General features: G+C 43.4%; 1 protein-coding gene across 4 annotated transcripts in view; it reads right to left on the minus strand.

Moving 5' to 3' along the window:
• Window positions 1-23,910, minus strand: part of SH3RF2 (SH3 domain containing ring finger 2) — a 79,930-nt gene that overhangs the window by 12,228 nt on the left and 43,792 nt on the right. For all 4 annotated transcript variants that reach the window (XM_082213483.1, XM_082213484.1, XM_082213481.1 and 1 more), the window contains 3 exons: window positions 23,510-23,827; window positions 3,838-3,932; window positions 2,270-2,440 (listed from right to left, as the gene is read on the minus strand). In XM_082213483.1, coding sequence (XP_082069609.1) covers window positions 2,270-2,440; window positions 3,838-3,932; window positions 23,510-23,827 — 584 coding nt within the window. The remainder of the gene's footprint in view (window positions 1-2,269; window positions 2,441-3,837; window positions 3,933-23,509; window positions 23,828-23,910) is intronic.

Here is a 23,910-nt window from a genome sequence, read left to right on the forward strand (position 1 = left end):
CTCCAGAGGTTTGGTACTCCAACCCCTATCAGCCACAGCCAGTAGTAGTCCTAAACTTCTTGTGGGCACCAAGTTGGAGAAGGCTGGTCTAAGTCATGGTATCTCTATCATCATTTTTTATTCTATCTGACTCAATCAACATTGTATAGATAAATGTTTTGCTAATTTGTTTCTGGTGACAAGAAGTCGAGTGCTTCCGTCAGTGGTAATTAAGCAGTAATGGCAATGAACTTTAAAGGTAACTTCACTATCCAAATATAAACTTCCTCAGAACATGGAGGCTCAGTTTGGATAGGTATCATGATTAATAGCTATGTATCTTGTTGCTGGTAAGGAGGATGCAGGAGGACACAAACAAGCTGCATCTTAATTCACCCTTTGCTTTTTCACATTTTCTGACTCCTTCCTCTTTTCCCTCTATTTTTTATTATCTCCACTTGCCCCTTCCTTTCATTCTTTCTTCTGGGAGCCTCTATGGACCAACATCTGAAGGACAGACTGGAAAGAGACTACAACTATAAGGATATGACATCCATCTTCCACAAATTTTTATCCAACACTATTTTAAAGCTTATGTGCATTAGTGTTCATTGACACATGGCATGTGAAACATTCATGCTTTGTCTAACCTGAACCTCCGGTTGGCAGCGGTGTAGCTAGCCATTTGGGTGCCTGGTGCGGCGCGTGTGTCCTGCAGCCGGGGGTGGGGCAAGCTGCCCATGGGGGTGGGGCACACTGTGTGGAGCCTCACTGCTACCTCCCCCTCAGCTGTAGGGCCGCTGAGGGAGAGGCAGTGGGCAGATGCAAGCCCCATGCTGCCGGTTCAGGCAGCGTCGAGTCTGCAGGTGCCCAAGCCACTATGTCACTCCCATGAGAAACGCGTGGCTCGGGCACGCTGTAGGCCCTGCGCTAAGTGCCAGCCTCCGCAGTGTGGTGCCCAGTGCCAGCCACATTTTGTTACATTAGTTGACTGAGCTAAGAAGTTTTGTGAGCCCTTTTTTTTAATATAAAAAACCCCCTCAGTTTCATGAAGTGGTTGGTCAGTTTCATGAAGCGACCATGGCCTCCAGGAGATGTTCTAGAAAGAGGCACAGTGACTGGGAGCTGCTCATCCCATTCCTCATTACTTGGTGGTTGATTTTATGGCTTTAACCATTTTCCTATTTGGCTTCCTTCCGTGCTAACTGTTGGAGAATTCTTTCATATTGAATATAAAAGTGAGTTCTCATTAGTATAAACACAACGGTATATATTTTTAGCTTCCTGATGACTCATCTGAAATATCCTCTGGATGCAGGGGAGCCGACTTGGGCCCCGGGTTATGGGAGCCCAGTGTGTGTGATGTCATGATGCCACGTGTGCCCCCCAGCCTTAGAACCTGACTTCTGGTGGTACCCAGAGCCCCCTATAGTTGGTGCCCCTGCCTGGATGGACCAATGAATACGCTGCATTGTAAAAAAGTCAACTTCAAATGTAAAGGAAGAAATCTGTGTTGTGGGTCAGTTTGTATAGCCAATATGGCAGCTCTTACAGATTCAGTGGATGCTGGCAATAACAGTAATGCTAGGAATAACCATGATTTCATCTTTCAGACATAGGTAAAACTCCCATGCAGTTCATATGATTACTTGCGAAACAGATGAAATAAGGCGTATTGTGCCATAAAGTGTCACTGACGATTCATACCAACTCTTGGATGAACATCTCATTCTGTTCTCTGGGCTTTAGCTGTGTTATCTTACAAGAAACAAAATTAGCCATAGCTTTGATTCATTGCTGAGCCACTACAAAGCTGTTTTGTGCTAGGTCGATTAACTAATTGTTATAATAAATTTAGAATTTTGTTTAGAATTTTTGTACTTTAGAGTTTCTAAAATGCGTGTGGGCAGACCTACAGCCCCATTCCTGTCATTATGCAGTCATGCTGAGCCAAATAAAATTCAATTTGGGCTGCAGAAGTCCACATTGACACTTTTTTTGGTGTTACAGTGGTACCTCGGGTTAAGAACTTAATTCATTCGGGAGGTCTGTTCTTAACCTGCAACTGTTCTTAACCTGAGGTACCACTTTAGCTAATGCCCCCCCCCCGGTGCCTCTGTGCCATCGGAGCACGATTTCTGTTCTCATCCTGCAACAAAGTTCTTAACCTGAGGTACTATTTCTGGGTTAGCGGAGTCTGTAACCTGAAGCGCCTGTAACCCGAGGTACCACTGTACTCACATATCTCCCTCTACCCCCATTGTCCATATATAAAACGCATAAGTCAAACCTGAAAAGTGGAGCGACGTAATTGCTGGGGAAGATTCCAACCTTTCCTGTAACCAGCGACATTCCTTTTAGCCAGCCTTCATGGTATTTTCCCAAAACACGGATACCTTCTCCTTTTTGCAACTCTAGTTCGTCTGGACTGTGAGCTGTGTAGGAGTGCAGAGCAACGCACCTGGTGAAACAGAAGGAATTAAAGAGTGACGCTACGTACTCAGAAGAGGCAGTTCCATTTATGCAATGCGACGAGGCTATGACACAACTACCTGCTCCAAAACCACGCTGGGATCTGTGGCTGTGACTTCTGCCAAACCAAAAGCACCGTGCCTGAGCCCTCTTCAAACAATGCCTCTGCTACACAATGCAAGAATGTCCCAATAGCTCCTGAATAAGACTGAGGGAAGGCAACTCATCAAGAATGCTGAATGGATGGGTAAAAAATGTACAGGGCAGGGCACTCCCAAATGGGCTGGGTTAATGTGCTCCGTACCAAAGCAATAAGGTCAGGATTCAGAAATGCACTGAGATGCATGAGTGGAGGAAGAGGCGAATACCAGCCCAAACAAGAGGTGTGGTGAACAACACAAAAGTCATGCCCACACCACACATTTAAGACACACAACTTCCCTCAAGAAATCCTGAGAATTCTAGTTGGTCAAGAGTGCTAGGAAGTCTCACTCTGTCATGGGTAAACTACATATCCCAGGATTCTTCGGGGGGGAATGTGTGCTTTTAATGTATGGCGTGGATGTGATCAAAGGAAAGATAGGTAGCTGAGTATAAAACAGCTATGTAATTAGTTGGCAAGAACAGAATTCTTTTCAAAACCTTTAGCAGTAGGACAGCCTTCGCCCACCTGGAATCCTCCAGATGTTCTGGACTTCAACTTCCATCAGCCCCAAATGGCACATACTGGGAAGGCTGCAGCAGGGAGGTTACACCTAATGATTCAGCACCTGTTTTTTGGTCCTCAGGTCTGTTGCCTGGGTACCTCCTTCCTGTCACATGACATTTCAGTAGCTAACCACCCAAAACTCACCCCAACCCCAGATATGTCATGGACATTCAGTAGAGCATGAGACTCTTAATCTCAGGGTCGTGTGTTCAAGCCCCATGTCGTGCAAAAATTTCCTGCATTGCAGGGGTTGGACTCGATGACCCTCGCGGTCCCTTTTCAACCCCACAGTTCTATGATTCTTCAGGTTCTGCAACTCAAAAGCAATCACATTTACTAATGGGTCTCATAATTCTGGGAGCTGAATTTTAAACCGATCTTCTGGCCCATGCTAAGTGTTTTGTATGCCCATGTGGGGTTCTCAGAAGCCAGTTTAAATTTCAGATTAAGTTGAATGAAGTATCTCTGTAAAAAGAGTTGTCTCAATTTTAGCTGGTGCTTGTGGGACAGTAACCCCACAAGGGCTTCTTCTTCATCCTCTTTTCTGTATTCGTTTACTCCTGTGGGTGGGTGGGGATGGGGGACTGACAGCATGTGGCATGGTTGCTAGGCAACAACATCTCCGGCCCTAGCCAAAGGCCCTTCCCACCTAATGAATAAGGACTTAGTTTACGTACATATTCACCGGCAGGTGTTGCTGTAAATGAGGCAGGGTGACAATGGCTGTTGGCTGCCCCAGGGGCCCAGGGGCCGAGTAATAGGAAGTGCTGACCTGTAAACAAGAATAAAAGAATCCAAATGAGCGCCTTCATTATATTCTCCCTTCAAAGGAAGTGTGCCTGAACATCAAGAACCCACAAGCCACAGGCCTCAAGGCAAAGCAGTGCATCCTGTTAAATGGAATAATCCTGATTCACTCTGCTGTCTCTGCGGTCAAATGTCTTAATGGGGCTTTTAAATTTTTAGTCACTGATGGAGCAACGAACACGTTCGACTGGTTGGCTTGTTTTCTCATGTCTGGGATGATGAGGATTATGTGGTCATCCCTGAGAGACTTGAAATGTGGCTTCCCTCAAGGTTCCAGTCTGTCACCTATGCTGATCAATGTATATGCATCCACTGGAGAAGCCACAATTAAGCACAAGATTGTGCCACATATGCCCACAAGCAACTTGTGTGTGTGTGTAATTATTGGGAAAACAGTGAAGAAGACTAACCCTCCCCCCCATGCCATAGTCCCAGTCTTTATTTGATGCCCTGGCTGCTATTTGTAAAAGCTGCAAAAGAGTGAAAATTATATTCATGTATTCCTCCACATTGTCATGTGTACCATAGTTTGGCCCTGAGCAGCATTTGGGCTGAAAATGAAATGAGAGACCACTTGCTAAAAGAGGGGTTTTAGCTAAAAATCAGAGAGCTGTGTGTGCTGATATAGTCCTTCAGTTCCGAAACTAATGGAATTTTACTCTTCAAACCATGTCTCCAAGATGTAGTTCTTACCAATAAGGATGCTTTCTTTATGTTTCAACAACAACAACAACAACAACAACAACTCACTTCTTCTTACAAATACAATAAGGATACACTTCAGAAAGTAGTTTTGTCCAAGTGATTTCTTTGCATTAAGACAGATAGTGGGTTTCCTCCCCCCTGTATGGGTGCTTCAGTGTATTTCTTCAGGGTCTACTGCTCCTACTAGTTGTTCCTTATATGAAATTATAGTTTTTATTTATATAACACTACCAGTGTTCATTGCACTCTTCAGAGTAACATAAGCCCAAGAAAGACAGGTCCTTGCCCAAGCAGCTTACTGCCTATATTTCATTAGCTACTGCCTTTGCTTCTATGCTAGGAAAGAGAAAAATGAAGCATTTGCATTGCCCTGTTTGGCTCTTCCACGGTTAGGTTTCAGGATGTTGCTCAAATTCTGAGGCCAGTGAAAAATATATCATGATTGAGAAAGTGACTTTACAAAACAAAACACGATGAAAATTGGACTGCACCCCTTCTCTCCATCTGACTTCTGCCATGACCGAGAGTCCTGATGCTATCATGCAGAAAACATGGGCTGGGTTCAAAATCATTATGATGTTGATCTGCAAACCAGGAATTTCCCAACACCATTTAGGATTTTTTTAAAAAATAAATAAATAAATTATGAATTATAAGCCTTTGGGATATATGGAACGATGAGAGCAAGGAACATGATTGTTTGGAGGAGTGAACAAAGAAACATGTTCATTAAATTTCAGCAGGAATCTCCAAGAAAAGTTCATTTATATTGCAGGCTATATGTTCTCAGCCAACATAAATGCCTTTTCCACTTGAGGTAGATGCCTTGTTTTTCCTCTTTTCTTTCTTTCTCCCTTCTATCTTGAAATTAAAGAGTGCATTAACAGATGATTTTCTCCAGTAAAAGGTTATTGCAACCGAGGGTGTAGAAAAGCAACTTTGGTTGCCCTCCCCATCTCCTTTCCTAATGGATTTTCACATTCCCATCCCACCCTTATGTCAATTGCAGTGTTCTAATGCCTTAAGAAGCACTGTAGGATTGAGCAAGCAAACCTAAAATACTTAGAGGAGTTGAGCATTTTCCTGTTCTGTAAAGCGTTTTGTAATTGACAAGGGTTAAAGCAGCAAAATTCCCACACATCCATTATATTGAATTCTTCAGGCCTTTAGTGCTTATTCAGCTGCATAGCTGCTAAGGCAGCCCTTTCTCATCCCACATTCCTCAGTAGCTTCCTAGTGAAGATCATCCATTGTGAAATAAGCATGGAAAGAGCTTAGACAGTGATGGCAAATAAGCAGAGACTGTTTTATGTTGGATTATCAAGATGGGTTTCTGCCTGAGTGCTGGAAATACAGAATGGTTTTCACTGGTGAAGAAAATGACTCAGCATTTTAGAGTGAGACCAGGTTATCATTGCCACAGGTTATTCTCAGTCATTTTCTTTAAGTGCATTACTGGTTGTTCTTTATACTACCAACACAGGAATTGGGCCACTTCCTGTGCCTATTGCGAGTAGTTCAAATGCCTATCCCTGATCAAGACTGATCGCAAGCACAGTACCAAAGCACCAAACTCTTATGCTGGAGAGAGTCTATAGCCTCTGATGCATGGCAGATGGCCACCCAACCTCTGCTTAAAAACCTCCAAGGATCCAAGGAGTGTCTCCACCATCATCTGAGGGAGTCCATTCCACTGTTGAACAGCTCTTGCTGTCAGAAAGTTCTTTCTAATGTTTAGCTGGAGTCTCCTTTCTTGTAACTTGAAGCCATTGGTTTGAGTCCTACTCTGCAGAGCAGGAGAAAACAAGCATGTTCCATCTTCCATGCAACAGCCCTTCAGATATTTGAAGATGGCTATCATATCATATCATCTCTTCTCAGTCTCCTATCCAGGCTAAACATACTCAACTCTCTCAACTGCTCCTCATAAGGCTTGGTTTCCAGGCCCTTGATCATTTAGGTCACCCTCCTCTGCACATGTTCTAGCTTGATGATATCCTCCTTAAATTGTGGCACCCAGAACTGGACATGGTACTCCAAGTCACTGTAAGTTACCCTTATGACATTGCAGAAGTCATAATTGAGAATCGTGAGCTTGGAGATCCCACCTTGAATTCCACTGCCCATCTCATGGGTGAAGGCAGTGCTGGTGTATGCACTTGCCCGTCTCTGCTGAAGCCACTAAACTACCGATTCCTCACAGGGATATTCACAATGGAGCCCCCTTTTCTCTTATGTCTCTTGAGAAAAAGAGGAAGAGATGGAAATACCCCCTGTAGTCAAGCCTCTAATCCACTTTTTATTTGCATGGAACCAGCAGAGAAGGGTAATCAGCCCAAGAGTTCATGTCACTCATTTTCTTATCTGTATTTATCCCAGTGTTAGAGCTGTCTGCAAAACCAGCCTGTATTTTTTTTTATTAGCTTTTAGCAGATAACTGATGTTGCTTGCCTGCCTTGAGAGACGAATGGTCACTGAACAGCACAGTTAATTTATCAGAGAAGACACAGGCAGGCGTGGGTCTCTGAGAAGAAGCTAAATCAAATAAAAATTTCCTAGAAAATGCCCGTTGGAAATGCAGGTCGTATAGAACCATCAGGGCTACCACAAACATTTAGCAGATAACTAGAGGGCCTCAGCAATTATTCACCTCATGAACTGCTGCTGTTTGTTTTGTGAACTTAAGCTTTAGGAAAGCTTAAGCTGTATAAATGGCAAAGCAAAACAACACCCACTCAGTACAAAGACTGCCTGTTACAATGAATTCTGACTAAAGAATGATGTAATTTAGTACACAAGAAATGTAGTTGGCTATTAAAATGCACACCAGCTTTCTGCAGCCAGAACCTGGTTAATGTGGTACTCTGGTACCATTCCCATGTACAGTGGTACCTCTGGTTACGTACTTAATTCGTTCCTGAGGTCTGTTCTTAACCTGAAACTGTTCTTAACCTGAAGGACGACTTTAGCTAATGGGGCCTCCCGCTGCTGCCGTGCCACCGCCGTGCGATTTCTGTTCTCATCCTGAAGCAAAGTTCTTAACCTGAGGTACTATTTCTGGGTTAGTGGAGTCTGTAACATGAAGTGTCTGTAACCCAAGGTACCACTGTAATGAGGAGAAACTCCTTCGCCACCATGTGCTGAAAACATAGAAGACAGCTATGTATCTTGTTTTTCTTTAACCCAGGGGTCAGCAAACGTTTTCAGCAGGGGGCTGGTCCACTGTCCCTCAGACTTTGTGGGGGGTTGGACCAAATTTTGGAAGAAAAAAAAAGAATGAATTCCTACACCCCACAAATAACCCAGAGATGCATTTTAAATAAAAGGACACATTCTACTCATGTAAAAACATGCTGATTCCCGGACTGTTCGCAGGCTGGATTTAGAAGGCGATTGGGCTGGATCCAGCCCCTGGGCCTTAGCTTGCCTACCCATGCTTTAACCAATGCAATTTTTACTGCAATGGCAGCCCTTAGAAAGCAGAAGCTTATCTCTTCATTTCCGCCACTGTAATTGGAGTGGAGGTCCGTCCCACTAGAAAGAGGAGTCATAGGGGAAAAGTCCCAATTGGATCAAAAGGGACTTTTCACGCAAGGTGTGTGTGTGTGTGCATGTGAAATATCCATTCTGGTTGTTATTGGGGACTGGAGAGATAAGGCTCCTCCCCTTTCTCCCTTGCCACTCTCACAGTGTTCACATGTTACATTCCATGAGTATATATTCTGTGTACCTGTGCACACACATAGTTGAACTGTACACTCATACAGTTACTCACAAATAATGTACAGCAAGTGAACAGTTTGTGTACCAGAGTATGCAATAGCTGAGTTGTACAAATCAACAAGTATACATTCTTTCATGCAAACAAGACAGCAGGCCTAGTGAGAATTGGCCTCCCCCACTTCTGTTGTGGAGGGATGCGGGTGGCGCTGTGGGTTAAACCACAGAGCCTAGGGCTTGCCGATCAGAAGGTCAGAGGGTCGAATCCCTGCGACGGGGTGAGCTCCCGTTGCTACCCGGTCCCTGCTCCTGGCAACCTAGCAGTTCGAAAGCACATCAAAGTGCAAGTAGATAAATAGGTACTGCTCCGGCGGGAAGGTAAACGGCGTTTCCATGCACTGCTCTGGTTCGCCAGAAGCAGCTTAGTCATGCTGGCCACGTGACCCAGAAGCTGTACGCCAGCTCCCTTGGCCAATAAAGCGAGATGAGCGCCGCAACCCCAGAATTGGTCACAACTGGACCTAATGGTCAGGGGACTGGACCTAATGGTCAGGGATCCCTTTACCTTTTAACTCTGCTGTATATTAATCATGCTGTATATTAAGCTGGCCACATGACCTGGAAGCTGCACGCCGGCTCCCTCGGCCAATAAAGCGAGATGAACGCCGCAACCTCAGAGTCGGCCACGACTGGACCTAATGGTCAGGGGTCCCTTTACCTTTATATTAAGCACATGTCCAGTGCAGCCCTTACTACCCAGTACAGTGTTGTTATGGAGGTGGGTGGTGATGGGGGGAGATTCCACTGGAACATGATATTTCCCATAAGGATTGTACATAACCTATTTTGATCCAATCTAATGCATTATTTTCTATGTGTCTTCTTGCCCAAAGCCTGCTTTGAACAATCTTTGCAGGGTTGTAGACTAATTAAGTAGCAAATTAAAGAACACAGCACACAAGGTCTCTTCACACATTTAGTAAGCATGTACGGTGCAGGGAAGAAGGATCTTTTGTATGTCACCCAGTTGAATGTAAGAGAGCTTGCAGCCAACTGCTTATCAGGCTCTCCAGCTGAAAGTCTGGGTGCCTCCCACTGCAGCCATGTCCTCTTTCACACGAGAGTGCTACAGATCTGCCCCAAAATGTGATTTTCCCATTTTACCATCCAAACGACATAGACTCAACAAAAAAGTGAAATATCCATCACTGTTGGGTGTACGTTCTTTGGCTTTAGCTGCCTTAAATTAATCCTCCTTACTATAGGCTCAGGACTAAATTACATGTTGCACACAACCGTCTGTAACAAAGCCCCAACTTTCTTTACTGAAAAGCAGTCTGTGGAAGCTGCAATTTTGAGGAGTGGCAGAGGACAGGGAGTGCTTATTCTTATCTCCAACCCGCTATTTTTCAGCTCAAAATCCCCTACAGCTGCTTTTCAGGGGTTTAACCATTTTTAATTTTAAAGAAGCCAAGGCTTTGTTATGTGAATTTTTGTCCTTAGTACACAAGGTCTAGGATCAATTGAGGTGACAGTGCTGTTGGTAGGAGAGGTTCAGCAGGGGAGGGAGGAGGCAGAAACTGTCCAAGGGTTGGTCAATGGGTAGGTAGCCTGTTTGCTTGTGGCTGTTGCATGAGTAGCCAGAGAGTGGCAGTGGCGTAGCGTGGGGGGTGCAGGGGGGCCCGGCCGCAACTTCTGGGGGTTAGGGGGCACAAATCCACAGGTTAGGGGGCGCAAATTACTTGCCTTGCCCCGGGTGCTGACAACCCACGCTATGCCACTGGAGAGTGGTATGTGAATGGCATGCATGAATAGGGTCTGTATGAGCCTTTGTGAGCATTGCGAATGATTGAATGAATGAATGTGTATTCAGGGGACAGCATGTGAGAGAGGGAAGGGGAAAACAGATGGAGAAACATTCAAGAACCCCACATTTGGGGATATCAATAAATAGCCAACAACATCTAACCTCCCCACAAACTTTGTGCCAAGAAATCAAGATGTTCAAGGAGTAGGTTATATGGAAGTGACTCATGGAGATTATTGGAATCCTGATAAAAAGTTTAGTTTCCAGGACAGGAACTATAATGTCAGAAGAACGACTTCTACAAGTACCTGACACAGTGGATCATAAAAAATATGTTATCCTCAGAGACACTTGTGGACACACTCCCAGGATTAAAGATTACAATGCTTAAGGCAGGCATGTTTCATAAAGGGTGATACTGTTGTGTGTTGTCTCCTCCTTGTTCCTCCCAATGCACTCTTCCTCCACCCTAATTCCTCTCCTGTGCCCACAAATTTACTAATTACCCGATCTGGCCCTTTGCTCTTATCTGACGTTTACATCCTACCAGCACTGCCTATTGCTGCAGTAGGGAGAAATTCAGGAGACACACTTTTCTGAATTGCTTTCAGAAAAGGGAGTGAAGAGAGATTGCCAGTAATGGAAAATACTTAAGAATTTCAGATCAGCAAAAAAAGAAAAAGGGAGAAAAAGCAATTATAGTGGAATTTATCCACGGAGCCAGAGTTAATATATTGCACACATTCTCTCTTCTCTGCCTCCCTTTCTAATGCCAAGGTAGTTGGAAGTTTGGACCTTTGCCTCTCATCGCTTCAAAAATATGTGGCTTAATTATCAGGCTGGTGCATTTATTCCTCACTGGCATTTGAAGGAAGTGCTTATTGTTCAATCACAAATCCTACCACTTTCTCTACTGGCAGTAACAAAATAGGGAAACTGTGAATCTCCCCTTGCATTGCTCTTGAACTTGGAGCAAGGCAAGATTAGCCAACCTGCACTACATTTTGCATCCAAGATAATTGAAGGGACTTCTTGTAACCATCCTGCAATTGCTACAGTGGCTTCAGTGGGGTTTGAATTATTAGAGCATTATGCAGAATGTTTCAGCCACACATGCAGTTGGATTTCTGCTTTCTGTTCTCTCCAATAGCAAGCCTTTACATAAAATGACAGGACACTATTGAAGAAGAGCAGATAAGCTTTGTGGTGTCCATCACTTAAAAATAAAAGGGATGAACATTCCTTTATTTGAATGGTCCGACAGCGAAATGTTTGTTTTCTTTACATAGAAACAAAACACCAAAAATTATTAAGGTTAAAAATGAAATAAAAAATACAATGGCCAGTGATGAGAAGAGTCAGAACGTTTGGGGGGAAGTATCTCAGCTTCTGTTCTTCCTCCTTAGTTCTTCAGAGTGACAGTGAGGATCATTTATAAGGGAAAAATCAGCTGTAGAATTAACAAGTGGAACCTGGGACAAGGAAATAGCAGTGCACCTCACCTCCTAACAGAAGCACTCCTATTTCAGATGGTTAGCCAAGACCTCTTCCAAGGTTCTATAAGCTGTAAAGAGCTCAAGCACAAAGCTGTTCCTCCCTGTTTTCTATTTCCTACGGATATTCAGCATTCCTCATTGGACTGTTGTAGTTTTTTGCAGGAGTGAGGGTTGGAGAGGCCTTTTGCCTCTTTAGTTTTTATAAATATTCTGCAAACCTAGGAGTTACCCTGAGTATGCTAATGCTTGTTTCACAGTGGCGCCATTTTGACTCCATTTCTGTTGGCAGTTACCACCTGAAAACAATAAGTGGAGCTACCTTAGGTACTGAGCATTAATAAACACTAACCACAAAGTATGATAATTTAGAGGCTTTTTTTGGGGGGGGTACTCTCCAACAACTGTCCTAACTCAGCCAGGATAGCCACAGAGGTATGTTCCAGGGAAATATTTATCTGCCAATATTCAGGAAGCAACTTATTCTTGGAATTTCAGTTCCTGCTTCCTCTGTGTCAACAGAAAAGCATTTATTGTGTTAGGTGACCTGGAAACTACAACTAATCCAGAATGCAGCAGCTAGACTGATGACTGGGAGCGGCTGCTGAGACCATATAACACCGGTCTTGAAAGACCTACGCTGGCTCCCAGTATGTTTCCGAGCACAATTCAAAGTCTTGGTGCTGACCTTTAAAGCCCTAAACGGCCTTGGTCCAGTATAACTGAAGGAGCGTCTCCACCCCCATCGTTCTGCCTGGACACTGAGGTTCAGTGCTGAGGGCCTTCTGGCGGTTCCCTCACTGCGAGAAACCAAGTTACAGGAAACTAGGCAGAGGGCCTTCTCGGTAGTGGCACCCGCCCTGTGGAATGCCCTCCCATCAGATATCAAAGAGAAAAACAACTAGCAGACTTTTAGAAGACATCTGAAGGCGGACCTGTTTAGGGAAGCTTTTAATGTTTAATAGGTTATTGTATTTTAGTGTTCTGTTGGAAGCCGCCCAGAGTGGCTGGGGAAACGCAGCCAGATGGGCGGGGTATAAATAATAATAAATTATTATTATTATTATTATTATTATTATTATTATTATTATTATTCACAGACCATACAAGAGGCTTCTTCCATGTGGTGCATTTGAGTTTGCCTTGTATTGGTCCCACCACTGTCTTTCAGGTCATGCTGTTGGACTCCTAGGCACCACTCACAGCCCCACCCATTCATGCTCAGGGATGCCCCCATTTTTGTCTGTGAAATACAGAGGCATACCTAGGGGTTGGTGAAACCAATCTCTACTGGGGGTGCAGGCTTGGGTGGGGGATTCAAAATGAAAACACCTATCAGAATAATGGGTGTATGATGTATATGTGTGTGGCAATGCGCCACTGCTAAACCAGCAACATCAAATGTGTGAGAAGCTTCCCATCCTTCTTGCACAGCAACAGAAATGCAAGTGACTTTTTTCACCCTGCTTCGCCTCACCCTGATTCTAGGTGCTTCAAGTACTTGGGTCACATCAAATGTAGAAATTTCTAATGCTGCTGTTGTGGTAAAGTGATGTTTTTTCAGGTATGTGTGTGTGCTGATGCTGCTCCTTGCCAGGGGTGCAAAGGACCCTAATGGAAGGTATGTTTTAAGCTAAGTCCCAGTGCAGTCCAATAATAACAGTATATCCCTCCTGTTGGCAAATAATAACTGTCAATCAATAATAACTACAATAATTTCTTACGCTTATCCCTATTTGACTTTTATGTCTTTCCCCTGGATGCAAACCCAAATTAACTCAAGCCAACCCTATTGTTTCTTTCAGTAAGCCAAATTAATTTGGTCTCTTCTCCTCTTCCTCGTGTACAGAACAATGAAACAGTGCTGCAAAAGAGGGAAGGGAAAAGAAAAACCCACACTACAGTATTTTCAAAAGCAATTGGTTTCAGTGCAGAGGTGAGCAGCTGCCACAGAGAGAGACAGACAAAGCCAAAGACTTGTGGGCGTTGCTGACTCGGGCAGTTTCTGTCATTTTTAGGAGCAAAGCTTCATCTTTTGAGGAGTGGCACCCTGCGGCAGAGAGTACATGTTGACTTCTAGGGCTTTAAATGACAGCCTCACCTATCTTGAGAGAAGATTTTTTCCTCCCTCCTTACTTCCAGTCCCACAGAGAGAGTATAGCTGTTTTGGACATATCCCCCACACAGGTTACTCAGGATATTATTACACAGTGTGCAGGATGACTGTAACACTGTCACCCACACCTTTTGTTCTGAGCTTATTTTCTGCTTTATTTATCCACAGAAAAACGTAGGACTTTTCGGCAGCCCTCTAGAGAATGAGCAGAAAACTCAAAAGAAGATACCATGAGCGCAACTGTTTTTTTAGCCCATTTACATCTCATTGCATCCTACCACCTTTCGTTATAATTAAAGGGTGCGTCGTACATCCTCAGTTTTTATTAAAGGTTTGTTTGTGTATTGCAGAAGAGTGTAAATACTTAGCATCTTGGATGTGTTGCACTCAGGTACAAGAGCAGGAAATGCAAATGTATCTCATCAGCTATAAAAAAGCGTGTATATTAATCAGATACTTTAAAAAAAACAACACATGGATAAATATATAACTGGGGAAAGCCTGGGCTCCAGTTTATGCGGATTGTGTGTCAAAATACTTAGTATTTTAGCTCAGGAGAAAGTCCTCCGGAGTTCAGTGGAGCTTACTCCATATGTAGCACACACAGGAATGCTGATCTAAAGAAAAACGCACAATAACTGATGCATGTATGTCTTTATAATCCTCATCTCTGTGTGTTTTGTACTTGTCATACTTATGTCTCAAAGTGGTCCTTGGTCTGTTGCAGCAGAGAAGAGAAAGTCTGGTGGCATCTCAAGTCTAACAGGGAAATCCTATGCCTGGTGACTCAGAAGTCAGTCCCATTAGGACTGCAGGTTAACTAACATAATCCTACATGAACCTTTGTAGACAAGAACACACTTCATGATACATCTGATGCAGTTGCTTCTTGCCTCCAAGCACTCATGCCACAAACAAGTTGAGGTGGCTTTCACACAGAGAGGTTTAATTTCTCCTGTACCATTTATGTGAATATGTGATTACTGTTCATACAGAATAGAGAGAGAGGAAGAGAGGCATTTGTAATGCAAATGAACATCTGGCCAATGTAGGTTGCTTATTTGCATTTCAAAGAGGTGCAAAAAAACCCCTTTAAGGCTGCATTCTTGGGCAATTTACCTGGGGATCAAGCCCTGCCAAATTTAGTAGATTTCACTTCTGAGTAAACACACAGAGAATTGAGCATGCGCAGCTCGTGGAAGTTCATCCTACGAGCATTTCAGTGGAAGTGTCCTGTTGAACTGAGTGTGCAAGTTTTCGAATGGAGCTGCAACCTTATTGGCTTGTGAGTAGCAGGCAGGTATTCCATACATCAGGGGTTGGACCAGTATTATCAGAGCTTTCCCAGCGATAATGTGACAAAGAAAGCAGTCTGGGGGCAAATTACAGTGGAAGGTCTTGGTTATAGGCAGGTGACTTTGTTATAAAGGGCTAATTGGCCCTTGCCAACGAGATGGGAGAACAGTTGAAAGTCCCTCTGAGACAGTTTGTAGTTTGCAACTGGGTGTCAGGCGACAGTTTCACAGCATATTCATCTGCCTCCTTTGCTCGCCACAGCTGGGGGAAAAGATGTGACAGCTGGCCAAACTGCATGGAGAATTCCAATCAGAAAACAAATGGTTGTTTGCAAGAGGCCACCCTTGGGATTGTTGAGCCAAAGGCAGAAATAATGGAGTCGCATCTGGTGTTAATTAAACAAAAGGACTGCTGAGGCCAAAGATTAAGAAATTATGAGTTAACTCCCCTTCCTCTTGAAAAGTATGAGTTTTAGATTGTAATAATGAAATTTAATATGCATGCTGAAGGTCCCCTCCCCACCCTTTTTCATTTTCATTCTAGACCCTTATTCATGCAGGCAATCATGCAAGTGAAGCTTCTGTTTTGAATGAAAGCTGGAATTTAGCGGTGACATTTCAACAGGGTAAGTACAGCTAAGTATGCTATTGTCAAACCCCCTCTGTGTGGAATTTATGCTCGATTATGTTCCCCATTCCAGTCCTACATATATTTATTTGAAAGGAAGTTCCATTGGTTTCCCTACTTCTAAGTAAACAGGCTGAGGACTAGTGCAGAAGCTAGACTATGTGGCACCAATTTGATAGCTGGCAAGTAACTATAATTTAAGGTGGCCAGGAGACAAGGGTGCTGCATCATTCTTTAAATGGTAGTATAGAAGAGGGAATTTTGCATGATAAGCTACACCTCTTCTACCCTCTTCCCCCTCCCCGATCATTCTAGTTCTGTGTCTTCTTACTCCTGCAAAACCAACTTTTCATTCGGATCCACTATAGACCTGAGGATCCAAAAGGGGTTCAAAATGGCCTAAGAGTAGTAAAGAACTTCACAAGGTATAATGCAAAATTTTTAATTAGGAACTATGATCTTATGTAATATAGGAAACGGGCATGTACAGAGTCCATCTCCCTTGCCAATGTGGTATTTCTGTATTTAATAACATGATTTCACAATACAACAGCATTCCTTTATCTTTCTTTTTTTAATTTTTTGATTCCTAGTAACAGTGATTATGATAGATAAGAAATATCATTATATAGTCAATGTTTGAGTTCATTTCATTTATATTTATATTTAATATAATCTCCTGGATGAGACTTAACATGTGCGTACTGTGGAAATGAGTTAACCCCTTTTTTGCACAGATCCAAATAAAGTAAAATCTACCATAAGATGATAAATCCAATACACATGAAACACACATGAGCTCTTTGCAGTGGAGCCTGTTCTCTATGAACCAGTGACAGCATTTTGAATTCAGCATGCCATACAATCCTATTCCCGTCTACTCAGAACAAAATGTCATTGAATTCAGTGGGACAGACTCCTGGATAAGTGTACACAGGATTACAGCCTAAATGTTCCCAAGCACAGAATTTCCTCTGGAAAGTAACATAAGTCAACAGTCAAGACAAATTCTGATCAGCCTTATGCTTCAGGGACTAGACAAAGAAATGTACAGTGGTACCTCGGGTTACATACACTTCAGGTTACAGACGCTTCAGGTTACAGACTCCGCTAACCCAGAAATAGTACCTCGGGTTAAGAACTTTGCTTCAGGATGAGAAAAGAAATCGTGCTCTGGCGGCGTGGCCACAGCGGGAGACCCCATTAGCTAAAGTGGTGCTTCAGGTTAAGAACAGTTTCAGGTTAAGAACAGACCTCCGGAACGAATTAAGTACTTAACCCAAGGTACCACTGTATTCTCTTTTCAGTTGAAATATCGTATCAGTTCCTTGTTCCATTTTTTCTATCAGTGCAGAAAACTGTGTAATCATACCTCCCTGCTTTTTAAAAGAAAACATTTGCATTTAAAAATAAAGGATTGTATTATTATAAAGGAAAAACTAACCTCTCAAAAGAGCCAAAAGGACTCATTCCATTAAGCTGGCATCAACGTGGTCAGTCTTGAGCTATGATGCTGGGGAAACTGAGAGCCTCACAACTCACCAGAGCACAAAAAGCAATTTACCAGGTCCACACCCAAAGCTCAGGAATGCATTGAAGGCCAAACACCTCCTGGGTGCCTTCAGGAACTCAGCTTCCTTATTAATTTCTGAGGTAGTTAGGATTCTGAGCAGGCATTTAGAAGCATCTCCTGGGTGAATTTCATAGCTCATTCTGCCAAAAAAGTGACTGTCTCCCTCCAGCCCCTCCATTCAATCCCCAGCAGAACTCCTATACGTTTTACTAGTTTCATACCCTCCAAGTCTCCTAATTTTCCAGAAGCCACCCCGGCTTCTGGTTCAGTTTTGGAATGTCCCTATTTCCCCTGCCAGTGCTGCCGCTGCCAAGCTCAGGGAGGAGAATGAGCTGGCGCTGGTCCCAAGCTGCAGTGGCAAGCAGGGTCAGATTTAGGTTTGATGAGGCCCTAAGCTACTGAAGGTAATGGGGCCCTTTATATGTTCAGCTGTCCTTTGTCAACAACAAATTGTCATTGTTTTATGTGTTGAATATATGCTGTATGGTACTTTATGGACCTAATAGCCATTTGCATGTGCAGAATGTAAGTACCCTATATATATAAATAAGCAAACTAGTGATATTTTAGGAAGCAGGCAAGCAAGCAGGGCCCATTACAGTCATACCTCAGGTTAAATATGCTTTGAGTTGAGCGCGTTCGAGTTGCACTCCTCGGCAACCCGGAAGTAATGGAGCACGTTACTTCCGGGTTCTGCCGCTTGCGCATGCGCTCAAAAATGACGTCACGCGCATGTGCAGAAGCGGCGAAAAGCGATGCGTGCGTGCGCAGACATGCCGTCGCTAGTTACATTTACCTCTAGATATGAATGGGGCTCCGGAACAGATCCCATTCGTATCTAGAGGTACCACTGTACTTACATCATAGTAGCCTACACAACACAAAACACTGTTGCTGTATGTAGGTTTTATTTTATTTGTTTTTTAGCTTATATTTTGGAAATGTACATCCAGGGTTTTTTTCTTTAATTTTTTTGGGCCCCCCCAAGAGAATGGGGCCCTAAGCTATAGCTTGTTTAGTTTATACGTAAATTTAGCACTGGTGGCAAGGCAGCATCTGGTTGCCTCTCTATGGCTGCTGCTGCCAGTCTCCTCCCTTGGATAACTCACAGTGGCTGCTGGAGAGTGAGCAAGGAGAGGCTGGCATGGAAGGAAACAACAAGGACTTTGAAGTGCAATAGTTTCCAACTGGGAAAGAGCCAAACCTGCATTCATTCATTTTGTTCCCTTTAGGAGCACTACTCAAGTTGATCTGCTATAAACTGCAGCAGCCTGACCCTTGGCACAGAGCCACTATATATATTCTCTCTCTCCCCCTCCCCTGGCCAAAAAGCCAGTATTGTTATAATTTCATTTTCTATCTGCAAGTCAAGAAACGACTGCAATAAAACAAACATCTTCCTCTTTTACCATCCTTCTGCTTTATTCTAAAATGACAGCAAGGAGCAAATATTTGTAATTAAGTTAAGGCATGCAAATTAATAAATATGGTTAGCCAAAGCTTGAGTAAAGCTCAGGGAAGTATGTGTCTCTTGCTATATAATTAGAGTCTTGTGAAATGCATCATCATCTCGCATATGCCATCAACAAGCTGGCTTTTTCCTCTGTGTTATCTTTTTAGCAGCTCTTTCCCCATCCCTTTTTCATTATATGCACAGCTCAGTTGTGAATCTCCATCCTGGATTAATGAGTGGCAAAATAGTTCATTGCAGCCTGTTCTAATCTAATGTCATTACTTCAGCTTTAGAAGAGCACTGATGTGACTGAAAGCTGATAGCTACTGTTTTTCAGTGACCAGCATGCTTGCCTACCTAGGCAAAAGTATTGCAGGGTGTTCAAATTACAGAGAGAGGGAGCAAAGGGGTCCTGGCTTGCTTATCATTTGTACTAGCCCATAACAGAAACCACTGTTTTAGAAGGCTATGCAGAGGCTAGGCTTTCTTTCACAAATACTCAGTTCGCCTCTCCCCCCCCTCAATGTTTGCATCCACATCCACATGCGCACACACCTGAACACAATTGTTTTTAAAGGGCACAAAAAGTAGGCAATATAATATCTGAATACAAAGTTGTACTTTCTAATACTTTTTTTTTATTTGATCCCTTGCATTTTCTTTCAGCCCCTTTCCTCTTAGGCAGGCAGGCGTGGTAATATGTACCAAGCCAACCATCCACCCCCCTCCCATAGAAAAGCAGTAAGGAGCATGCCAACTTGCCAAGTTCCTCTGAGCCTTTTACTCCAAGAGCACATTTTTTGTAGCATTGTTGAGTTGGAGAGACCAAGTGGCCTGACACAGAATCAGGCAGTTTCATGTGTAGCTGCGAGTCCCCCCCCCCATTTTCATATTGCTAAGGAAAGGCAGCCCCCCCCCACTTCTCCCCACAGCTCCGCGCTCCGCATGTCAAGCCCTTCCCACAGGAAAGGCTCTCCTCGGTGATAAGATATAAATATAATAATAAGAATGGAAACTGAGAATGATCCGGCACATATCAGAATGTAAGTCGCACTGGACATAGTGGGACTTACTTCTGAATAAAAATGCTTATAATTGCAGCATAAGACTTCACCCAGTTAAGGAGGTCTGATCTTTCCATCAACGTCAACTAGTCCAACCCCCTTCAGTGCAGGAATTTTTCACCCAACATAGGGCTTGAACTCACGACCCTGAGATTAAGAGTCTTATGCTCTACTGACTGAGCTATAAAAGGATTAGACAAATTCATGGCAGGTTATTGATGGCTACTAGCCACAATGGCTATGTTCTCCCACAACCGTTGGAAGCAATTTTCCTCTGCTGCTGCATTCAGGTCCTGCTTGTAGCCATTAGCATCTGGCTAGTCATTCAGAGACTAGGATGCTGGATTAGATAGACTGACGCAGCAGGGCTATTTTATATATTTAGGACATTAAAAATGGTAACAGGACATAAACGAGGACTTATTACTCCTGCCCAGCCACACAGATGGGAAAGGAGTTACGGCTCTGAGGCTTTGGATGGGTGATTTGGCTAAATCAAAAGGCGTAGGGGACTAGTTGGGAGTTGGCTTATGGATTTCATTTAGGGCTCCTTATGCCCCACCCCGGAATCTGATCACTGGCATTACGTCTATGAGCAATGCATACAATTTGTTCTCAGACAGATTAATAAATTGCAAACTAGATTATGGATCGTTGCAATCCACGTGTCTCTTGGGGAGCCAGTTGCGTTATACTTAATCCTTTGTTCACTGATGACACCTGGGCTTTTTCTGGGCGGAAAAAGATAGGATGTGAATTTCCCCAGACTTTGGAGCCTTGTCACTGGCATCATTCTAACGAACGAAAGGCATCCACTTATCTGGGTTGTTTTCAAGGAAAACAGTCATTTTTAGTCATTGTATCTTTGGCTTCCAGGAACAGTTGCCAGGTTGCAACATGGAATAAAAAAACAACCCTTTACATTTAAAACGGCTGCTGAATTGAGAGAATTGGGAGCTGAAGCTTCTGCTGTCTATTCTACCCATGGTCCTGTCATTACTTTCCCCCCTGCGGTAATGAGAGGGATGCCTCACTGGTAACATGTCATAGTTGACAGGACAATGAAGGCAGAAGGAGGCCTGGTTGCCCCTTCCCCTCATTCAGCAGCAGTTTTAGAGGCAATGGGGTGGAGGAATCTCTGGGTTGAAACCAGGGTTCCCTGGTCCCAGGACTATCCATTTCAGAGGATTAATTTTAGCTGGCCTGTCCTCGTGTCGTCAGGCTCAACGTCTAAAGAGGCCTAAAGAGAACTGTTGAAAGCATTACGGGACACACCCAAAGTCCTATTTCACAAAAACATTACTTATTATTTTCCAAAGCAGCAAGGAAAATGCATGTATGTGGCTAAAGATTTTGATAGGCTTTATCTGTGCTGAAATGGGAAATTTCAAATTAAGGATTATAACATTCATCCTATTTGGAGAATCTGAGGCACATATGTATTATATGCCGGGGGTTTTTTATGCGGGAGAACTTCCATCAGCATATTGTGTTTTGTTCTGGATTATTATTATTATTTTTTTAAAAAAACCAAGTTATCAGTTTTTAAACAGGTGGAAGAAACTCAACACCAATGACTGATTAATGAAATATCGTATTTTTCGCTCTATAAGACGCACACGACCATAAGACTCACCTAGCTTTTAGAGGAGGAAAACAAGAAAAACAATATTTTGAATCAAATGTTGAAGAGGATTTGCATTGTTTTTGCTGAAGCCAGAACATCAAGAGAGATCGCTGCACAGTGAAAGCAGCAATCCCTCTTGCTGTTCTGGCTTCAGCGATAGCTGCGCAGCCTGCATTCGCTCCCTAAGACGCATACACATTTCCCCTTGCTTTTTAGGAGGGAAAATGTGCGTCTTATAGAGTGAAAAATACGGCAATCACTCTCTTTTCACATTTTCTTTTTGTAAGCAGTATCAAGAAATCGAGGTGCACATTAAATACCTCAGAACCAGAAATTCCTCCTCAGCCTTTTAGGGTGTTAAGTCTGAACTCTTCAGCTTGGTTTAGTGCAGTGGTCCTACTAAAGCTATTTCACACCATAATGGACTATCTTATTTCCAAACGTAATCTTCACACTCTCGCTCTCTCCACCCTCATTTTTCCAGTCTTGTCAAATAACAAATAAGAGCACAAATGAATGAAGAGTATTAGCCTTTTATTTCAGCTCCTCCTTTATGAATCATTGGCAGCTTGAGTGACTCATAAGGCAGAACTTTCAATTTCAATGAGAGACAGGGGGGAAAGTGTCTTACTTGTTGGATGGTACATTGTCTTGTGGGCATTGTTAATGCTAGTGATTTATCTCTCGCCCCCCCCCCCCCGCTTTGTCTGACACATGCATGTCTTAAATTGAGTCTTTAATCTTTATTATTCTTGTTCTAGTGGTTTTAAGAATTTAAAATCAGCACTGATCTAGAAGAATGAGTAGTTCTTGTGTTGCCCTGCTCTTAGTCAGCTAACCTTTATGCTGAGGTATATGAAGGTATGTAGCAGGATAAGCTGGTTCTACAGGAGTTAAGGGACTTTCAGCACACAGCAAAATATATCCTATTGCTTGATAGTAAGTCCCCTTGATTCAAGTGCAACTTAGGACGCTTATAGACAGTCACTATTTTCAATCATATACTACCAGCAAATTCACACTGCACAATAATAGCTGGTTGGGCGGTATTTTGTAACAAACCAACTTCCTCCAAATATTGAACATTTTACAATAAGGAAATTGATGGGAAAATGGATTGGGAAGTATGGGGAAATGCTTGCTTCGATGAAACATCATCTAACCTCCATGCAAACAAATGAGAATAAATGCTCATTAAATAGCAAACATTTTCTAATCTCCCTGCAAACATCTCAGGCTGAATGCTCAATAAACAGGTCATCTAAATACACCTTCATTTCCGCGAAAGACTCACAGAGTTGGAAGAGACCCAAATGGATTGTCTAGTGCTATCTAATACAATAAGTCCTTGAGATCATGAACTCTATCCAGCTTTTTGTTTAAAAGCTTCCAAGACAGGATACGTAACAAGCTTATGTCATTGCTGAACAGCTCTTACAGCTGGGCGGTACTCAACCTTTAGTTCAGCTTTGTCCCTGAAAATTAAATCCAGTTGCCCAATTCAACATGGAGCTCTGCGCCCGATTAAGCCCATGCACATATCCCTTCACACAGGAGGTGTGAACTGGTGGCCACTGGTCTAGACCGGACCAAGCAAGCCTTCCTGCCCAGCCAGCCAGTCTATCACCTTCTCCTGGGCCCCACCTCCTTCTCAATCCTAGTTTGCTTCCAAATTCCAGAGATACTTACAAGCCACATAAAGTAAAACCAGAAAACTCAGTGGAGGTGGCAATCCAGAAGACAGGCAATGTATGTGCAACATCTATCTTCCTCTATCACTTTTCCTCCCCCACGTTGTCTTTGGAAGTGCTCACTCATGGGGGTGGGAAATCTGCTATCCACCCTCGACCAACATGAAGAGATCAAATGAGGGCAGTGGGGGCATAGTGACCCACAACACAATGAGCACTCCCAAAGATGAATAAACGAAATGGTGTGGAAGAGGAACTCCCAAAGACAAACAGTCCTCTCTGAAGTGTCTAATCGTATGCATATTGTTTTCTTAGTGCTCCCAGCGTCTTCCTTACAAGCAACACTAAAAAAGAATGAATGTGGATTTACCTGAACAGGTGTGCTGTATGGGAATTCTATTTTCTCATGGTTCTGGGTCGTCACTGAGGGGTTGCTGGAGCTGATGAGCACAGGAGAGCTGATGTCTAGAGTCTGCCGCCCCATGGGTGAATGGACCATCCTGTTGAGCGTATTTAAGGCTGTTGTGATAGAGAACTGCTTCACACTTTTCCTTCTCGATTCGGAGAAAGTGGGTGACTCTGTGCCCTTTGTTCTGGGCAAGGATTTTCGCAAAGGTGAACCATATTTCAGCTGGGAGGACTGGTGACTTTTGCTTGTCTGAAGAAGATGCCGTGCTGTCGTATTTGGCTACAAGAAGGGGGAAAATAGGGAGATGAGATTTTGCTGTTGTAGGAGCCCAAGAATTCAAAGCCAACAACTCCAGGAAATGC

This window comes from Podarcis vaucheri (genome assembly GCF_965113315.1).
Source record: "Podarcis vaucheri genome assembly, chromosome: 2".
NCBI classification, from domain to species: Eukaryota; Metazoa; Chordata; class Lepidosauria; order Squamata; family Lacertidae; genus Podarcis; species Podarcis vaucheri.